Source organism: Oncorhynchus gorbuscha, linkage group LG04 (genome assembly GCF_021184085.1).
Source record: "Oncorhynchus gorbuscha isolate QuinsamMale2020 ecotype Even-year linkage group LG04, OgorEven_v1.0, whole genome shotgun sequence".
Lineage (NCBI taxonomy): Eukaryota > Metazoa > Chordata > Actinopteri > Salmoniformes > Salmonidae > Oncorhynchus > Oncorhynchus gorbuscha.
Genome location: NC_060176.1, coordinates 53,940,783 through 53,958,186, shown reverse-complemented (window position 1 = coordinate 53,958,186; position 17,404 = coordinate 53,940,783). Strand labels below are relative to the sequence as shown.

At 51.1% G+C, this 17,404-nt stretch overlaps 1 protein-coding gene across 5 annotated transcripts in view; it reads left to right on the top strand.

Moving 5' to 3' along the window:
• The window catches only part of LOC124034288 (smoothelin-like), a 108,923-nt gene that overhangs the window by 31,758 nt on the left and 59,761 nt on the right, over positions 1–17,404 (top strand). For all 5 annotated transcript variants that reach the window (XM_046347272.1, XM_046347270.1, XM_046347271.1 and 2 more), the window contains exon 5: positions 13,809–13,888. In XM_046347272.1, coding sequence (XP_046203228.1) covers positions 13,809–13,888 — 80 coding nt within the window. The remainder of the gene's footprint in view (positions 1–13,808; positions 13,889–17,404) is intronic.

The following is a 17,404-nucleotide window of genomic DNA, read 5'->3' as shown; positions in this document are numbered from 1 at the left end:
GAGGAGAAGGAACAGAGATGGAGGTAGAGGAGGAGGAGAAGGAACAGAGATGGAGGAGGTTAAAGGAACAGAGATGGAGGAGGAGAAGGAACAGAGATGGCGGTAGAGGAGGAGAAGGAACAGAGATGGCGGTATAGGAGGAGAAGGAACAGAGATGGAGGAGGAGAAGGAACAGAGGAGGAGGAGAAGGAACAGAGGAGGAGGGGAAGGAACAGAGATGGAGAAGGAACAGAGATGGAGAAGGAACAGAGATGGAGGTGGAGGAGGAGAAAGAACAGAGATGGCGGTAGAGGAGGAGAAGGAACAGAGATGGAGAAGGAACAGCGATGGAGAAGGGACAGAGATGGAGGAGGAGAAGGAACAGAGATGGAGAAGGAACAGAGATGGAGGAGGAGAAGGAACAGAGATGGAGGAGGAGAATGAACAGAGATGGAGGAGGAACAGAGATGGAGGAGGAGAAGGAACAGAGATGGAGGTAGAGGAGGAGGAGAAGGAACAGAGATGGAGGTAGAGGAGGAGGAGAAGGAACAGAGATGGAGGAGGTTAAAGGAACAGAGATGGAGGAGGAGAAGGAACAGAGATGGCGGTAGAGGAGGAGAAGGAACAGAGATGGCGGTATAGGAGGAGAAGGAACAGAGATGGAGGAGGAGAAGGAACAGAGGAGGAGGAGAAGGAACAGATGGAGGAGGGAAGGAACAGAGATGGAGAAGGAACAGAGATGGAGAAGGAACAGAGATGGAGGTGGAGGAGGAGAAAGAACAGAGATGGCGGTAGAGGAGGAGAAGGAACAGAGATGGAGAAGGAACAGCGATGGAGAAGGGACAGAGATGGAGGAGGAGAAGGAACAGAGATGGAGAAGGAACAGAGATGGAGGAGGAGAAGGAACAGAGATGGAGGAGGAGGAACAGAGATGGAGGAGGAACAGAGATGGAGGAGGAACAGAGATGGAGGTAGAGGAGGAGGAGAAGGAACAGAGATGGAGGTAGAGGAGGAGGAGAAGGAACAGAGATGGAGGTAGAGGAGGAGGAGAAGGAACAGAGATGGAGGAGGTTAAAGGAACAGAGATGGAGGAGGAGAAGGAACAGAGATGGCGGTAGAGGAGGAGAAGGAACAGAGATGGCGGTATAGGAGGAGAAGGAACAGAGATGGAGGAGGAGAAGGAACAGAGATGGAGGAGGAGAAGGAACAGAGATGGAGGAGGAGAAGGAACAGAGATGGAGGTAGAGGAGGAGGAGAAGGAACAGATGTAGAGGAGGACATGAAGGAACAGAGGTAGAGGAGGAGGAGAAGGAACAGAGATGGCGGTAGAGGAGGAGAAGGAACAGAGATGGCGGTATAGGAGGAGAAGGAACAGAGATGGAGGAAGGAACAGAGATGGAGGAGGAGAAGGAACAGAGATGGAGGAGGAGAAGGAACAGAGATGGAGAAGGAACAGAGATGGAGGAGGAGAAGGAACAGAGATGGAGGTAGAGGAGGAGGAGAAGGAACAGATGTAGAGGAGGACATGAAGGAACAGAGGTAGAGGAGGAGGAGAAGGAACAGAGATGGAGGAGAAGGAACAGAGATGGCGGTAGAGGAAGAGAAGGAACAGAGATGGAGGAGGAGAAGGAACAGAGGTAGAGGAGGAGGAGGAGAAGGAACAGAGGTAGAGGAGGAGGAGGAGAAGGAACAGAGGTAGAGGAGGAGGAGAAGGAACAGAGATGGAGGTAGAGGAGGAGGAGAAGGAACAGAGGTGGAGGAGGAGGAGAAGGAACAGATGTAGAGGAGGACATGAAGGAACAGAGGTAGAGGAGGAGGAGAAGGAACAGAGATGGAGGAGGAGGAGAAGGAACAGAGATGGCGGTAGAGGAAGAGAAGGAACAGAGATGGAGGAGGAGAAGGAACAGAGGTAGAGGAGGAGGAGGAGAAGGAACAGAGGTAGAGGAGGAGGAGAAGGAACAGAGATGGAGGTAGAGGAGGAGGAGAAGGAACAGAGATGGAGGTAGAGGAGGAGGAGAAGGAACAGAGATGGAGGTAGAGGAGGAGGAGAAGGAACAGAGATGCAGGTAGAGGAGGAGGAGAAGGAACAGAGTTGGGAGGTAGAGGAGGAGGAGGAGAAGGAACAGAGATGGAGGAGGAGGAGAAGGAACAGAGATGGAGGAGGAGGAGAAGGAACAGAGATGGCGGTAGAGGAAGAGAAGGAACAGAGATGGAGGAGGAGAAGGAACAGAGGTAGAGGAGGAGAAGGAACAGAGGTGGAGGAGGAGAAGGAACAGAGGTGGAGGAGGAGAAGGAACCGAGATGGAGGAGGAGAAGGAACAGAGATGGAGGAGAAGGAACAGAGATGGAGGAGGAGAAGGAACAGAGATGGAGGAGGAGAAGGATGGCGGTAGAGGAGGAGAAGGAACAGAGATGAACAGATGTAGAGGAGGAGGAGAAGGAACAGAACAGATGTAGAGGAGGAGGAGAAGGAACAGAGATGGAGGAGGAGGAGAAGGAACAGAGATGGCGGTAGAGGAAGAGAAGGAACAGAGATGGAGGAGGAGGAGAAGGAACAGAGATGGCGGTGGAGGAAGAGAAGGAACAGAGATGGAAGAGGAGAAGGAACAGAGATGGAGAGGAGGAGAAGGAACAGAGATGGAGGAGGAGAAGGAACAGAGATGGAGGAGGAGAAGGAACAGAGATGGAGGTAGAGGAGGAGGAGAAGGAACAGATGTAGAGGAGGAGGAGAAGGAACAGAGATGGAGGTAGAGGAGGAGGAGAAGGAACAGATGTAGAGGAGGAGGAGAAGGAACAGAGATGGAGGAGGAGGAGGAGAAGGAACAGAGATGGCGGTAGAGGAAGAGAAGGAACAGAGATGGAGGAGGAGAGGAACAGAGATGGCGGTGGAGGAAGAGAAGGAACAGAGATGGAGGAGGAGAAGGAGAGATGGGAGAAGGAACAGAGATGGAGGAGGAGAAGGAACAGAGATGGAGGAGGAGAAGGAACAGAGATGGAGGAGGAGGAGAAGGAACAGAGATGGAGGAGAAGGAAGGAACAGAGACAGAGATGGAGGAGGAGGAGGAGAAGGAACAGGAGATGGAGGAGGAGAAGGAACAGAGATGGAGGAGGGAGAAGGAAAAGAGATGGAGGAGGAGGAGAAGGAAAGAGATGGAGGAGGAGGAGAAGGAACAGAGATGGAGGAGAAGGAACAGAGATGGAGGAGGAGAAGGAACAGAGATGGAGGAGGAGAAGGAACAGAGATGGAGGAGGAGAAGGAACATAGATGGAGGAGGAGAAGGAACAGAGATGGAGGTAGAGGAGGAGAAGGGACAGAGATGGAGGTAGAGGAGGAGGAGAAGGGACAGAGATGGAAGAGGAGAAGGAACAGAGATGGAGAATGAAAAGAGATGGAGGTAGAGGAGGAGGAGAAGGAACAGAGGTAGATGGAGGAGGAGAAGGAACAGAGATGGAGGTAGAGGAGGAGGAGATGGAACAGAGATGGAGGTAGAGGAGGAGGAGAAGGAACAGAGATGGAGGAGGAGAAGGAACAGAGATGGAACGAGATGGATAGAAGAGGAGGGAAGGAACAGAGATGGAGGAGAAGGAACAGAGATGGAGGTAGAGGAGAAGGAACAGAGATGGAGGTAGAGGAGGAGGAGAAGGAGCAGAGGTTGAGGAGGAGGAGAAGGAACAGAGGTGGAGAAGGAACAGAGATGGAGGTAGAGGAGGAGGAGGAGAAGGAAACAGAGATGGAGGTAGAGGAGGAGAAGGAGAAGGAACAGAGGTAGAGGAGGAGGAGATGGAACAGAGATGGAGGTAGAGGAGGAGGAGGAGATGGAACAGAGATGGCGGTAGAGGAAGAGAAGGAACAGAGGTAAAGGAGGAGGAGAAGGAACAGAGTTAGAGGAGGAGGAGAAGGAACAGAGGTAGAGGAGGAGGAGAAGGAACAGAGATGGAGGTGGAGAAGGAACAGAGATGGAGGTAGAGGAGGAGAAGGAACAGAGATGGAGGTAGAGGAGGAGGAGGAGATGGAACAGAGATGGAGGTAGAGGAGGAGGAGAAGGAACAGAGATGGAGGTAGAGGAGGAGGAGAAGGAACAGAGATGGAGGTAGAGGAGGAGGAGAAGGAACAGAGATGGAGGTAGAGGAGGAGGAGGAGAAGGAACAGAGGTGCAGGTAGAGGAGGAGGAGAAGGAACAGAGTTGGGAGGTAGAGGAGGAGGAGGAGAAGGAACAGAGGTGGAGGCAGAGGAGGAGGAGAAGGAACAGAGATGGAGGTAGAGGAGGAGGAGAAGGAACAGATGTAGAGGAGGAGGAGAAGGAACAAAGATGGAGGAGGAGGAGAAGGAACAGAGATGGCGGTAGAGGAAGAGAAGGAACAAAGATGGCGGTGGAGGAGGAGAAGGAACAGTGATGGAGGAGGAGAAGCAACAGAGATGGAGGAGGAGAAGGAACAGTGGTAGAGGAGGAGAAGGAACAGAGATGGAGGAGGAGAAGGAACAGAGATGGAGGAGGAGAAGGAACAGAGATGGAGGAGTAGAAGGAAAAGAGATGGAGGATGAGAAGGAACAGAGATGGCGGTAGAGGAGGAGAAGGAACAGAGATGGCGGTAGAGGAGGAGGAGAAGGAACAGAGGTAGAGGAGGAGGAGGAGAAGGAACAGAGATGGAGGATGAGAAGGAACAGAGATGGCGGTAGAGGAGGAGAAGGAACAGAGATGGCGGTAGAGGAGGAGGAGAAGGAACAGAGGTAGAGGAGGAGGAGGAGAAGGAACAGAGGTAGAGGAGGAGGAGAAGGAACAGAGGTAGAGGAGGAGGAGAAGGAACAGAGATGGAGGTAGAGGAGGAGGAGAAGGAACAGATGTAGAGGAGGAGGAGAAGGAACAAAGATGGAGGAGGAGGAGAAGGAACAGAGATGGCGGTAGAGGAAGAGAAGGAACAGAGATGGAGGAGGAGAAGGAACAGAGATGGAGGAGGAGAAGGAACAGTGGTAGAGGAGGAGAAGGAACAGAGATGGAGGAGGAGAAGGAACAGAGATGGAGGAGGAGAAGGAACAGAGATGGAGGATGAGAAGGATCAGAGATGGCGGTAGAGGAGGAGGAGAAGGAACAGAGGTAGAGGAGGAGGAGGAGAAGGAACAGAGGTAGAGGAGGAGGAGAAGGAACAGAGGTAGAGGAGGAGGAGAAGGAACAGAGATGGAGGTAGAGGTAGAGGAGGAGGAGAAGGAACAGAGGTAGAGGAGGAGGAGAAGGAACAGAGATGGAGGAGGAGAAGGAACAGAGGTAGAGGAGGAGGAGGAGAAGGAACAGAGGTAGAGGAGGAGGAGAAGGAACAGAGATGGAGGTAGAGGAGGAGGAGAAGGAACAGAGGTGGAGGAGGAGGAGAAGGAACAGATGTAGAGGAGGAGGACATGAAGGAACAGACGTAGAGGAGGAGGAGGAGAAGGAACAGAGGTAGAGGAGGAGGAGAAGGAACAGAGATGGAGGTAGAGGAGGAGGAGAAGGAACAGAGATGGAGGTAGAGGAGGAGGAGAAGGAACAGAGATGGAGGTAGAGGAGGAGGAGAAGGAACAGAGATGGAGGTAGAGGAGGAGGAGGAGAAGGAACAGAGGTGCAGGTAGAGGAGGAGGAGAAGGAACAGAGTTGGGAGGTAGAGGAGGAGGAGGAGAAGGAACAGAGATGGAGGAGGAGGAGAAGGAACAGAGATGGAGGAGGAGGAGAAGGAACAGAGATGGCGGTAGAGGAAGAGAAGGAACAGAGATGGAGGAGGAGAAGGAACAGAGGTAGAGGAGGAGAAGGAACAGAGGTGGAGGAGGAGAAGGAACAGAGGTGGAGGAGGAGAAGGAACCGAGATGGAGGAGGAGAAGGAACAGAGATGGAGGAGAAGGAACAGAGATGGAGGAGGAGAAGGAACAGAGATGGAGGAGGAGAAGGAACAGAGATGGAGGAGGAGAAGGAACAGAGATGGAGGTAGAGGAGGAGGAGAAGGAACAGATGTAGAGGAGGAGGAGAAGGAACAGAGATGGAGGAGGAGGAGAAGGAACAGAGATGGCGGTAGAGGAAGAGAAGGAACAGAGATGGAGGAGGAGAAGGAACAGAGATGGCGGTAGAGGAAGAGAAGGAACAGAGATGGAGGAGGAGAAGGAACAGAGATGGAAGAGGAGAAGGAACAGAGATGGAGAAGGAAACGAGATGGAGGTAGAAGAGGAGGAGAAGGAACAGGAGATGGAGGAGGAGATGGAGGAGGAGACGGAACAGAGATGGAGGAGGAGACGGAAAAGAGATGGAGGAGGAGGAGAAGGAAAAGAGATGGAGGAGGAGGAGAAGGAACAGAGATGGAGGAGGAGAAGGAACAGAGATGGAGGAGGAGAAGGAACAGAGATGGAGGAGGAGAAGGAACAGAGATGGAGGAGGAGAAGGAACATAGATGGAGGAGGAGAAGGAACAGAGATGGCGGTAGAGGAGGAGAAGGGACAGAGATGGCGGTAGAGGAGGAGAAGGGACAGAGATGGAAGAGGAGAAGGAACAGAGATGGAGAATGAAAAGAGATGGAGGTAGAGGAGGAGGAGAAGGAACAGAGGTAGAGGAGGAGGAGAAGGAACAGAGATGGAGGTAGAGGAGGAGGAGATGGAACAGAGATGGAGGAGGAGAAGGAACAGAGATGGCGGTAGAGGAGGAGAAGGAACAGAGATGGCGGTAGAGGAGAAGGAACAGAGATGGAGGTAGAGGAGAAGGAACAGAGATGGAGGTAGAGGAGGAGGAGAAGGAGCAGAGGTTGAGGAGGAGGAGAAGGAACAGAGGTGGAGAAGGAACAGAGATGGGGGTCGAGGAGGAGGAGAAGGAATAGAGATGGAGGTAGAGGAGGAGGAGGAGAAGGAAAAGAGATGGAGGTAGAGGAGGAGAAGGAGAAGGAACAGAGGTAGAGGAGGAGGAGATGGAACAGAGATGGAGGTAGAGGAGGAGGAGGAGATGGAACAGAGATGGCGGTAGAGGAAGAGAAGGAACAGAGGTAAAGGAGGAGGAGAAGGAACAGAGTTAGAGGAGGAGGAGAAGGAACAGAGGTAGAGGAGGAGGAGAAGGAACAGAGATGGAGGTGGAGAAGGAACAGAGATGGAGGTAGAGGAGGAGAAGGAACAGAGATGGAGGTAGAGGAGGAGGAGGAGATGGAACAGAGATGGAGGTAGAGGAGGAGGAGAAGGAACAGAGATGGAGGTAGAGGAGGAGGAGAAGGAACAGAGATGGAGGTAGAGGAGGAGGAGAAGGAACAGAGATGGAGGTAGAGGAGGAGGAGAAGGAACAGAGGTGCAGGTAGAGGAGGAGGAGAAGGAACAGAGTTGGGAGGTAGAGGAGGAGGAGGAGAAGGAACAGAGATGGAGGTAGAGGAGGAGGAGAAGGAACAGATGTAGAGGAGGAGGAGAAGGAACAAAGATGGAGGAGAAGGAACAGAGATGGCGGTAGAGGAAGAGAAGGAACAAAGATGGCGGTGGAGGAGGAGAAGGAACAGTGATGGAGGAGGAGAAGCAACAGAGATGGAGGAGGAGAAGGAACAGTGGTAGAGGAGGAGAAGGAACAGAGATGGAGGAGGAGAAGGAACAGAGATGGAGGAGGAGAAGGAACAGAGATGGAGGAGTAGAAGGAAAAGAGATGGAGGATGAGAAGGAACAGAGATGGCGGTAGAGGAGGAGAAGGAACAGAGATGGCGGTAGAGGAGGAGGAGAAGGAACAGAGGTAGAGGAGGAGGAGGAGAAGGAACAGAGATGGAGGATGAGAAGGAACAGAGATGGCGGTAGAGGAGGAGAAGGAACAGAGATGGCGGTAGAGGAGGAGGAGAAGGAACAGAGGTAGAGGAGGAGGAGGAGAAGGAACAGAGGTAGAGGAGGAGGAGAAGGAACAGAGGTAGAGGAGGAGGAGAAGGAACAGAGATGGAGGTAGAGGAGGAGGAGAAGGAACAGATGTAGAGGAGGAGGAGAAGGAACAAAGATGGAGGAGGAGGAGAAGGAACAGAGATGGCGGTAGAGGAAGAGAAGGAACAGAGATGGAGGAGGAGAAGGAACAGTGGTAGAGGAGGAGAAGGAACAGAGATGGAGGAGGAGAAGGAACAGAGATGGAGGAGGAGAAGGAACAGAGATGGAGGAGGAGAAGGAACAGAGATGGAGGATGAGAAGGAACAGAGATGGCGGTAGAGGAGGAGAAGGAACAGAGATGGCGGTAGAGGAGGAGGAGAAGGAACAGAGGTAGAGGAGGAGGAGGAGAAGGAACAGAGGTAGAGGAGGAGGAGAAGGAACAGAGGTAGAGGAGGAGGAGAAGGAACAGAGATGGAGGTAGAGGTAGAGGAGGAGGAGAAGGAACAGAGGTAGAGGAGGAGGAGAAGGAACAGAGATGGAGGATGAGAAGGAACAGAGATGGCGGTAGAGGAGGAGAAGGAACAGAGATGGCGGTAGAGGAGGAGGAGAAGGAACAGAGGTAGAGGAGGAGGAGGAGAAGGAACAGAGGTAGAGGAGGAGGAGAAGGAACAGAGGTAGAGGAGGAGGAGGAGAAGGAACAGAGGTAGAGGAGGAGGAGAAGGAACAGAGGTAGAGGAGGAGGAGAAGGAACAGAGATGGAGGTAGAGGTAGAGGAGGAGGAGAAGGAACAGAGGTAGAGGAGGAGGAGAAGGAACAGAGGTAGAGGAGGAGGAGGAGAAGGAACAGAGGTAGGAGGAGGAGGAGAAGGAACAGAGGTAGAGGAGGAGGAGAAGGAACAGAGATGGAGGTAGAGGTAGAGGAGGAGGAGAAGGAACAGAGGTAGAGGAGGAGGAGAAGGAACAGAGTTAGAGGAGGAGGAGACGGAACAGAGGTAGAGGAGGAGGAGAAGGAACAGAGATGGAGGTAGAGGAGGAGGAGGAGAAGGAACAGAGGTGGAGGCAGAGGAGGAGGAGAAGGAACAGAGATGGAGGTAGAGGAGGAGGAGAAGGAACAGAGATGGAGGAGGAGAAGGAACAGAGATGGAGGAGGAGGAGAAGGAACAGAGATGGAGGAGGAGAAGGAACAAAGATGGCGGTGGAGGAGGAGAAGGAACAGTGATGGAGGAGGAGAAGCAACAGAGATGGAGGAGGAGAAGGAACAGTGGTAGAGGAGGAGAAGGAACAGAGATGGAGGAGGAGAAGGAACAGAGATGGAGGAGTAGAAGGAAAAGAGATGGAGGTAGAGGAGGAGGAGAAGGAACAGAGATGGCGGTAGAGGAGGAGGAGAAGGAACAGAGGTAGAGGAGGAGGAGGAGAAGGAACAGAGGTAGAGGAGGAGGAGAAGGAACAGAGGTAGAGGAGGAGGAGAAGGAACAGAGATGGAGGTAGAGGAGGAGGAGAAGGAACAGAGGTAGAGGAGGAGGAGAAGGAACAGAGGTAGTGGAGGAGGAGAAGGAACAGAGGTAGAGGTGGAGAAGGAACAGAGGTAGAGGAGAAGGAACAGAGGTAGAGGAGGAGGAGAAGGAACAGAGGTAGTGGAGGAGGAGAAGGAACAGAGGTAGAGGTGGAGAAGGAACAGAGGTAGAGGAGAAGGAACAGAGATGGAGGTAGAGGAGGAGGAGAAGGAACAGAGATGGAGGAGGAGAAGGAACAGAGATGGAGGAGGAGAAGGAACAGAGATGGCGGTGGAGGAGGAGAAGGAACAGAGATGGAGAAGGAAACGAGATGGAGGTAGAAGAGGAGGAGAAGGAACAGAGATGGAGGAGGAGACGGAACAAAGATGGAGGAGGAGACGGAACAGAGATGGAGGAGGAGACGGAACAGAGATGGAGGAGGAGAAGGAAAAGAGATGGAGGAGGAGGAGAAGGAACAGAGATGGAGGAGGAGAAGGAACAGAGATGGCGGTAGAGGAGGAGAAGGAACAGAGATGGAGGAGGAGAAGGAACAGAGATGGAGGAGGAGAAGGAACAGAGATGGCGGTAGAGGAGGAGAAGGAACAGAGATGGAGGTAGAGGAGGAGGAGAAGGAGCAGAGGTTGAGGAGGAGGAGAAGGAACAGAGGTAGAGCAGGAGGAGAAGGAACAGAGATGGGGGTCGAGGAGGAGGAGAAGGAATAGAGATGGAGGTAGAGGAGGAGGAGGAGAAGGAACAGAGATGGAGGTAGAGGAGGAGAAGGAGAAGGAACAGAGGTAGAGGAGGAGGAGATGGAACAGAGATGGAGGTAGAGGAGGAGGAGGAGATGGAACAGAGATGGCGGTAGAGGAAGAGAAGGAACAGAGGTAGAGGAGGAGGAGAAGGAACAGAGTTGGAGGAGAAGGAACAGAGGTAGAGGAGGAGGAGAAGGAACAGAGATGGAGGTAGAGGAGGAGGAGGAGAAGGAACAGAGATGGAGGTAGAGGAGGAGGAGGAGATGGAACAGAGATGGAGGTAGAGGAGGACAAGAAGGAACAGAGATGGAGGTAGAGGAGGAGGAGAAGGAACAGAGATGGAGGTAGAGGAGGAGGAGAAGGGACAGAGATGGAGGTAGAGGAGGAGGAGGAGAAGGAACAGAGGTGCAGGTAGAGGAGGAGGAGAAGGAACAGAGTTGGGAGGTAGAGGAGGAGGAGAAGGAACAGAGGTGGATGCAGAGGAGGAGGAGAAGGAACAGAGATGGAGGTAGAGGAGGAGGAGAAGGAACAGAGATGGAGGTAGAGGAGGAGGAGAAGGAACAGAGATGGAGGAGGAGAAGGAACAGAGATGGAGGTAGAGGAGGAGGAGGAACAGAGATGGCGGTAGAGGAGAAGGAACAGAGATGGAGGTAGAGGAGGAGGAGAAGGAACAGAGGTAGTGGAGGAGGAGAAGGAACAGAGGTGGAGGTGGAGAAGGAACAGAGGTAGAGGAGAAGGAACAGAGATGGAGGTAGAGGAGGAGGAGATGAAACAGAGATGGAGGAGGAGAAGGAACAGAGATGGAGGAGGAGAAGGAACAGAGATGGAGGAGGAGAAGGAACAGAGATGGAGGAGGAGACGGAACAGAGATGGAGGAGGAGACGGAAAAGAGATGGAGGAGGAGAAGGAAAAGAGATGGAGGAGGAGGAGAAGGAACAGAGATGGAGGAGGAGAAGGAACAGAGATGGCGGTGGAGGAGGAGAAGGAACAGAGATGGAGAAGGAAACGAGATGGAGGTAGAAGAGGAGGAGAAGGAACAGAGATGGAGGAGGAGACGGAACAAAGATGGAGGAGGAGACGGAACAGAGATGGAGGAGGAGACGGAACAGAGATGGAGGAGGAGACGGAAAAGAGATGGAGGAGGAGAAGGAAAAGAGATGGAGGAGGAGGAGAAGGAACAGAGATGGAGGAGGAGAAGGAACAGAGATGGCGGTAGAGGAGGAGAAGGGACAGAGATGGAAGAGGAGAAGGAACAGAGATGGAGAATGAAAAGAGATGGAGGTAGAGGAGGAGGAGAAGGAACAGAGGTAGAGGAGGAGGAGAAGGAACAGAGATGGAGGTAGAGGAGGAGGAGATGGAACAGAGATGGAGGTAGAGGAGGAGGAGAAGGAACAGAGATGGAGGAGGAGAAGGAACAGAGGTGGCGGTAGAGGAGAAGGAACAGAGAAGGAGGTAGAGGAGGAGGAGAAGGAACAGAGGTTGAGGAGGAGGAGAAGGAACAGAGGTAGAGCAGGAGGAGAAGGAACAGAGATGGGGGTCGAGGAGGAGGAGAAGGAATAGAGATGGAGGTAGAGGAGGAGGAGGAGAAGGAATAGAGATGGCGGTAGAGGAGGAGAAGGAACAGAGATGGCGGTAGAGGAGAAGGAACAGAGAAGGAGGTAGAGGAGGAGGAGAAGGAGCAGAGGTTGAGGAGGAGGAGAAGGAACAGAGGTAGAGCAGGAGGAGAAGGAACAGAGATGGGGGTCGAGGAGGAGGAGAAGGAATAGAGATGGAGGTAGAGGAGGAGGAGGAGAAGGAACAGAGATGGAGGTAGAGGAGGAGAAGGAACAGAGGTAGAGGAGGAGGAGATGGAACAGAGATGGAGGTAGAGGAGGAGGAGGAGATGGAACAGAGATGGCGGTAGAGGAAGAGAAGGAACAGAGGTAGAGGAGGAGGAGAAGGAACAGAGATGGAGGTAGAGGAGGAGGAGGAGAAGGAACAGAGATGGAGGTAGAGGAGGAGGAGGAGGAGATGGAACAGAGATGGAGGTAGAGGAGGAGGAGGGAGATGGAACAGAGATGGAGGTAGAGGAGGAGGAGAAGGAACAGAGATGGAGGTAGAGGAGGAGGAGAAGGAACAGAGATGGAGGTAGAGGAGGAGGAGGAGAAGGAACAGAGGTGCAGGTAGAGGAGGAGGAGAAGGAACAGAGTTGGGAGGTAGAGGAGGAGGAGAAGGAACAGAGATGGAGGTAGAGGAAGAGAAGGAACAGAGGTAGAGGAGGAGGAGAAGGAACAGAGATGGAGGTAGAGGAGGAGGAGGAGAAGGAACAGAGATGGAGGTAGAGGAGGAGAAGGAGAAGGAACAGAGGTAGAGGAGGAGGAGATGGAACAGAGATGGAGGTAGAGGAGGAGGAGGAGATGGAACAGAGATGGCGGTAGAGGAAGAGAAGGAACAGAGGTAGAGGAGGAGGAGAAGGAACAGAGATGGAGGTAGAGGAGGAGGAGGAGAAGGAACAGAGATGGAGGTAGAGGAGGAGGAGGAGATGGAACAGAGATGGAGGTAGAGGAGGAGGAGGAGATGGAACAGAGATGGAGGTAGAGGAGGAGGAGAAGGAACAGAGATGGAGGTAGAGGAGGAGGAGAAGGAACAGAGATGGAGGTAGAGGAGGAGGAGGAGAAGGAACAGAGGTGCAGGTAGAGGAGGAGGAGAAGGAACAGAGTTGGGAGGTAGAGGAGGAGGAGGAGAAGGAACAGAGGTGGAGGCAGAGGAGGAGGAGAAGGAACAGAGATGGAGGTAGAGGAGGAGGAGAAGGAACAGAGATGGAGGTAGAGGAGGAGGAGAAGGAACAGAGATGGAGGAGGAGAAGGAACAGAGATGGAGGTAGAGGAGGAGGAGAAGGAACAGAGATGGAGGTAGAGGAGGAGAAGGAACAGAGATGGAGGTAGAGGAGGAGGAGAAGGAACAGAGATGGAGGTAGAGGAGGAGGAGGAGAAGGAACAGAGGTGGAGGCAGAGGAGGAGGAGAAGGAACAGAGATGGAGGTAGAGGAGGAGGAGAAGGAACAGAGATGGAGGTAGAGGAGGAGGAGAAGGAACAGAGATGGAGGAGGAGAAGGAACAGAGATGGAGGTAGAGGAGGAGGAGAAGGAACAGAGATGGAGGTAGAGGAGGAGGAGAAGGAACAGAGATGGAGGTAGAGGAGGAGAAGGAACAGAGATGAGGAGGAGGAGGACAAGACTTACAGTACATACATCTCTCCAGGGGGGCAGGCATACAGCACTCCCCCGCTACCTGATAAGTTGAAGGACATGTTAGGATACTACTCTATAATAATCCTGTCCCCTGTTGGCCAGAGGTTCTCCCTTTCTCTATTTTCACCCTCTTGTTCTCTGTCCTTCTCACCCTATCTGGCTTGTTCATTCAGGTGGGGTTTCCGGAGACACCTGAAACCCCACCTCTTTAAGGAATACCTAGGATAGGATAAGTAATCCTTCTCACCCCCCCCCCCTTTAAGATTTAGATGCACTATTGTAAAGTGACTGTTCTACTGGATGTCACAAGGTGAATGCACCAATTTGTAAGTCGCTCTGGATAAGAGCGTCTGCTAAATGACTTAAATGTAAATGTAAATGTGAATGTAGTAGTAAACTCCTGTCTTGACAAATAAACCACTTTAGCTTCTCCATAAGTGTGTCTCCTCAGCTCCCATTGGAGATTTGACAGGGTTTTATTGTCTCCCCCCTCATCAGTCAGTGTGTAACCAGTTGGATGTGGCGTGTGTTTCAGGTACAGGGCAGAAAGGGGGAACCACCGGCCGATGCCTAGAATCTGAGGGCCTGGATCTCCAAAACAGCCTGGGAGCAGGGGTGAGTGAGTGAGTGAGTGAGTGAGTGAGTGAGTGAGTGAGTGAGTGAGTGAGTGAGTGAGTGAGTGAGTGAGTGAGTGAGTGAGTGAGTGAGTGAGTGAGTGAGTGAGTGAGTGAGTGAGTGAGTGAGTGAGTGAGTGAGTGAGTGAGTGAGTGAGTGAGTGAGTGAGTGAGTGAGTGAGTGAGTGAGTGAGTGAGTGAGTGAGTGAGTGAGTGAGTGAGTGAGTGAGTGAGTGAGTGAGTGAGTGAGTGAGTGAGTGAGTGAGTGAGTGAGTGAGTGAGTGAGTGAGTGAGTGAGTGAGTGAGTGAGTGAGTGAGTGAGTGAGTGAGTGAGTGAGTGAGTGAGTGAGGAGATGGCAAACAGGTTTGATTATGACAGCTGTATGATCTGACTGACTGTCAATGCCTCACACTTTTTATATGAAGAGAGATCATGTTGCAACTTACACATCAACTTTAATTAGCAGCACAGACTCAGTTGTGGGTGTTGAGTATATGTTTGCAGAGAACAGTGACGATTTTTTCTGCCACATTGAAGAATGCAGACAACAACACCCAGGCATGTGACTCCATCAGACACTGTCTGTCTCATGACTGTGTCTTCTCTTCACCATGTTCCGAACACATAAACTGACAGACACGCAGGCGAGCTTGCGCCAAAGTGGCTGCCACGACGCAAGGAATGTATTTTCATTCTTCATACCTCATTCATTTCTGGCTAAGTACACCCAGAGACTGAGAGGAGAGGAGATTTGTTTAGGCTCTGGTGTTTGGTATAGGCAGTAAATCCTTGGTGATAAGAACACCCTGCGAGCCAGGCCTGTCATTCTACACACTACTGGTTACCCAGGCTGTCACTCTCCAAACTCTCACATCACACTGAAGGGAAATGATTATGGTTTGATTATGTGTGGCAACCAGAACTTAGGCGTGTCTGTGCGTGCCTATCTGTCCATCTGTCTGTCGGAGATTGGAAGGGAAGAGTGATGGTAGTCTCTCTCCCATTCTATATTCCTCCTTCTGACCTCTCTTGTTTCCTCTTTCCCCCTTTCAGATTTGAGGCTTTGCATGTTAAAGCCCTTTAAACATTTGGTTAGGCGAGGCCCCCTTGTGGTCAGTGAAGTGAACTACTGTATTCGTAACCCTAATAGCTTCAGTTAATTTCAATATGACAGTTTCCTGTGAAAGCATTGCAGATTGACTGATGAGTTTATGTGCTGATAATGCTGAAAGACGTAATAGTAACAAAGTAATAATTTTTCAGAACTGCTTGCCTGGGTCTAGATGCTATCTTATCACTGTTGCACGATCAGTTTGTCTGTACTCCCTGCTCTGTTTTCTAAAGACAGGATCTCTGTTGGGTAAAGTTAATTCCTATTGTATGCCGTCATTCCTGTAAGAATTGGGTTGGTGATGCGGGTTAGGCTGCATGCTCAGCCGGGAATCTGTAACAACATGAAAAAACGATAGAATACTACAGTACTTATTATAGAATCCTATAGTAAACTGTAGTATACTCTAGAATACTATACTACAAATTGTAGTATCCCTCGATCATTTGTAGTACTTACTATAGAATGTTAATACTACAGTATTATCTGCAAAAAAGCATTGTTGTAAATACTATAGTAATGTCCAGAAAAACACAACAGTCCGTAAAAACTCGACACTTTTAGTAGTGCTGAGCGATTAGTGCTTCTTTTAGGTTAGTTGATTTTCAGTTTGATTATTAAAATGACTTTCATAAAACATTTCAGTTGTTTTGTATCAGACCTCAGGATAAGACCCAGATGCAGACAGTTTGAAAGTAGCAAAAGTGTATTACTAGAACGGGGCAGGTAGAGGTCAGTAATTCAGAGCAGAGTCTGAAAGGTACAGAATGACAGGCAGGCTCAGGGTCAGGGCAGGCAGAGGGCAGTAATTCAGAGCAGTCTGAAAGGTACAGAATGACAGGCAGGCTCAGGGTCAGGGCAGGCAGAGGGCAGTAATCCAGTGTTATGCAGGTGAATGAGGACCCAAAAGCGACTTGGCGAAAACAGAGTCTTTATTCCAGTAAAGGAAATAGGCAATACTCCTGGACAATCAGAGCAGAAAACAAAACATAAAAAACTTAATTCCACTCGTAGTGACGAGGACAGACTGGAGACTCGACCATTAACTGTAGGTTGCCTCGGGAAGGCACCGACCGTAGCAGACTCAGACACCTGCTCACACGCAGCATCTGAGGGAAACAAGACACGACAGGGCGAGACAAAGACACAGCACGGCGAACAATATACAAGGATCCGACAGGACAGAAACGGAAAACAAGGGGAGAAATAGGGACTCTAATCAGAGGGCAAGATAAGGAACAGGTGTGAAAAGACTAGATGATTGAGTAGGGGAATAGGAACAGCTGGGAGCAGGAACGGAACGATAGAGAGAAGAGAGAGAGGGAGGGAGAGAGAAAAAAGGGAACGAACCTAATAAGACCAGCAGGGGGAAAACGAACAGAAGGGAAAGCAAAAATGACAAGACAATATAAGACAAAACATGACATCCAGGGCAGAGTCTGAAAGGTACAGAATGACAGGCAGGCTCAGGGTCAGGGCAGGCAGAGGGCAGTAATCCAGGGCAGAGTCTGAAAGGTACAGAATGACAGGCAGGCTCAGGGTCAAGGCAGGCAGAGGGCAGTAATCCAGGGCAGAGTCTGAAAGGTACAGAATGACAGGCAGGCTCAGGGTCAGGGCAGGGAGGGTCAGTAATTCAGAGCAGAGTCTGAAAGGTACAGAATGACAGGCAGGCTCAGGGTCAGGGCAGGCAGAGGTCAGTAATTCAGAGCAGAGTCTGAAAGGTACAGAACGGCAGGCAGGGTCAGGGCAGGCAAAGGTCAGTAATCCAGGGCAGTGTCACAAGGTACGGAACGGCAGGCAAGGTCAGGGCAGGCAGAATGGTCAAAACCAGGAAAACTAGAAAACAGGGACTAGAGAGAAAAACAGGACTATTGGGGAAAATGCTGGTAGGCTTGATGAGACAAGACAAACTGGCAACAGACAAACAGAAAACACAGAAATAAATGCATAGGGGTTAATGGGGAAAATGGGTGACACCTCGAGGCGGGTGGAGAACAGCACAAGACAGGTGAAACAGATCAGGGTGTGACAGTTTTGTATATTACATTTATTTTATTTGATGACTTTATTATATAATTAAGTCATCATCTCATCTTTGCCTACGCTGTATGACAAAATCACTATTTTGTAGTTCTTCAAAGTAAATAAGGCATACTTCTATGACTGCTGAATACCAACTATCAATCAAAGATCATGTATTTTCAGGTAGAGATACCTCACAAAGCAACTGTTTTTCTGTCCCTCTCGATTGCTCTTTCTCACTTCTCTCTGTGTCTGCTCCACACAGACCGGACAAGTAAGCGGGCGCACAATGGATTATGGCCATTGTAGGTAATTACCATGGTTTCTGCGCTAAACTATTTAGAATATTGGCCCGTTGGACTCTACAACTCCCTACTACATTG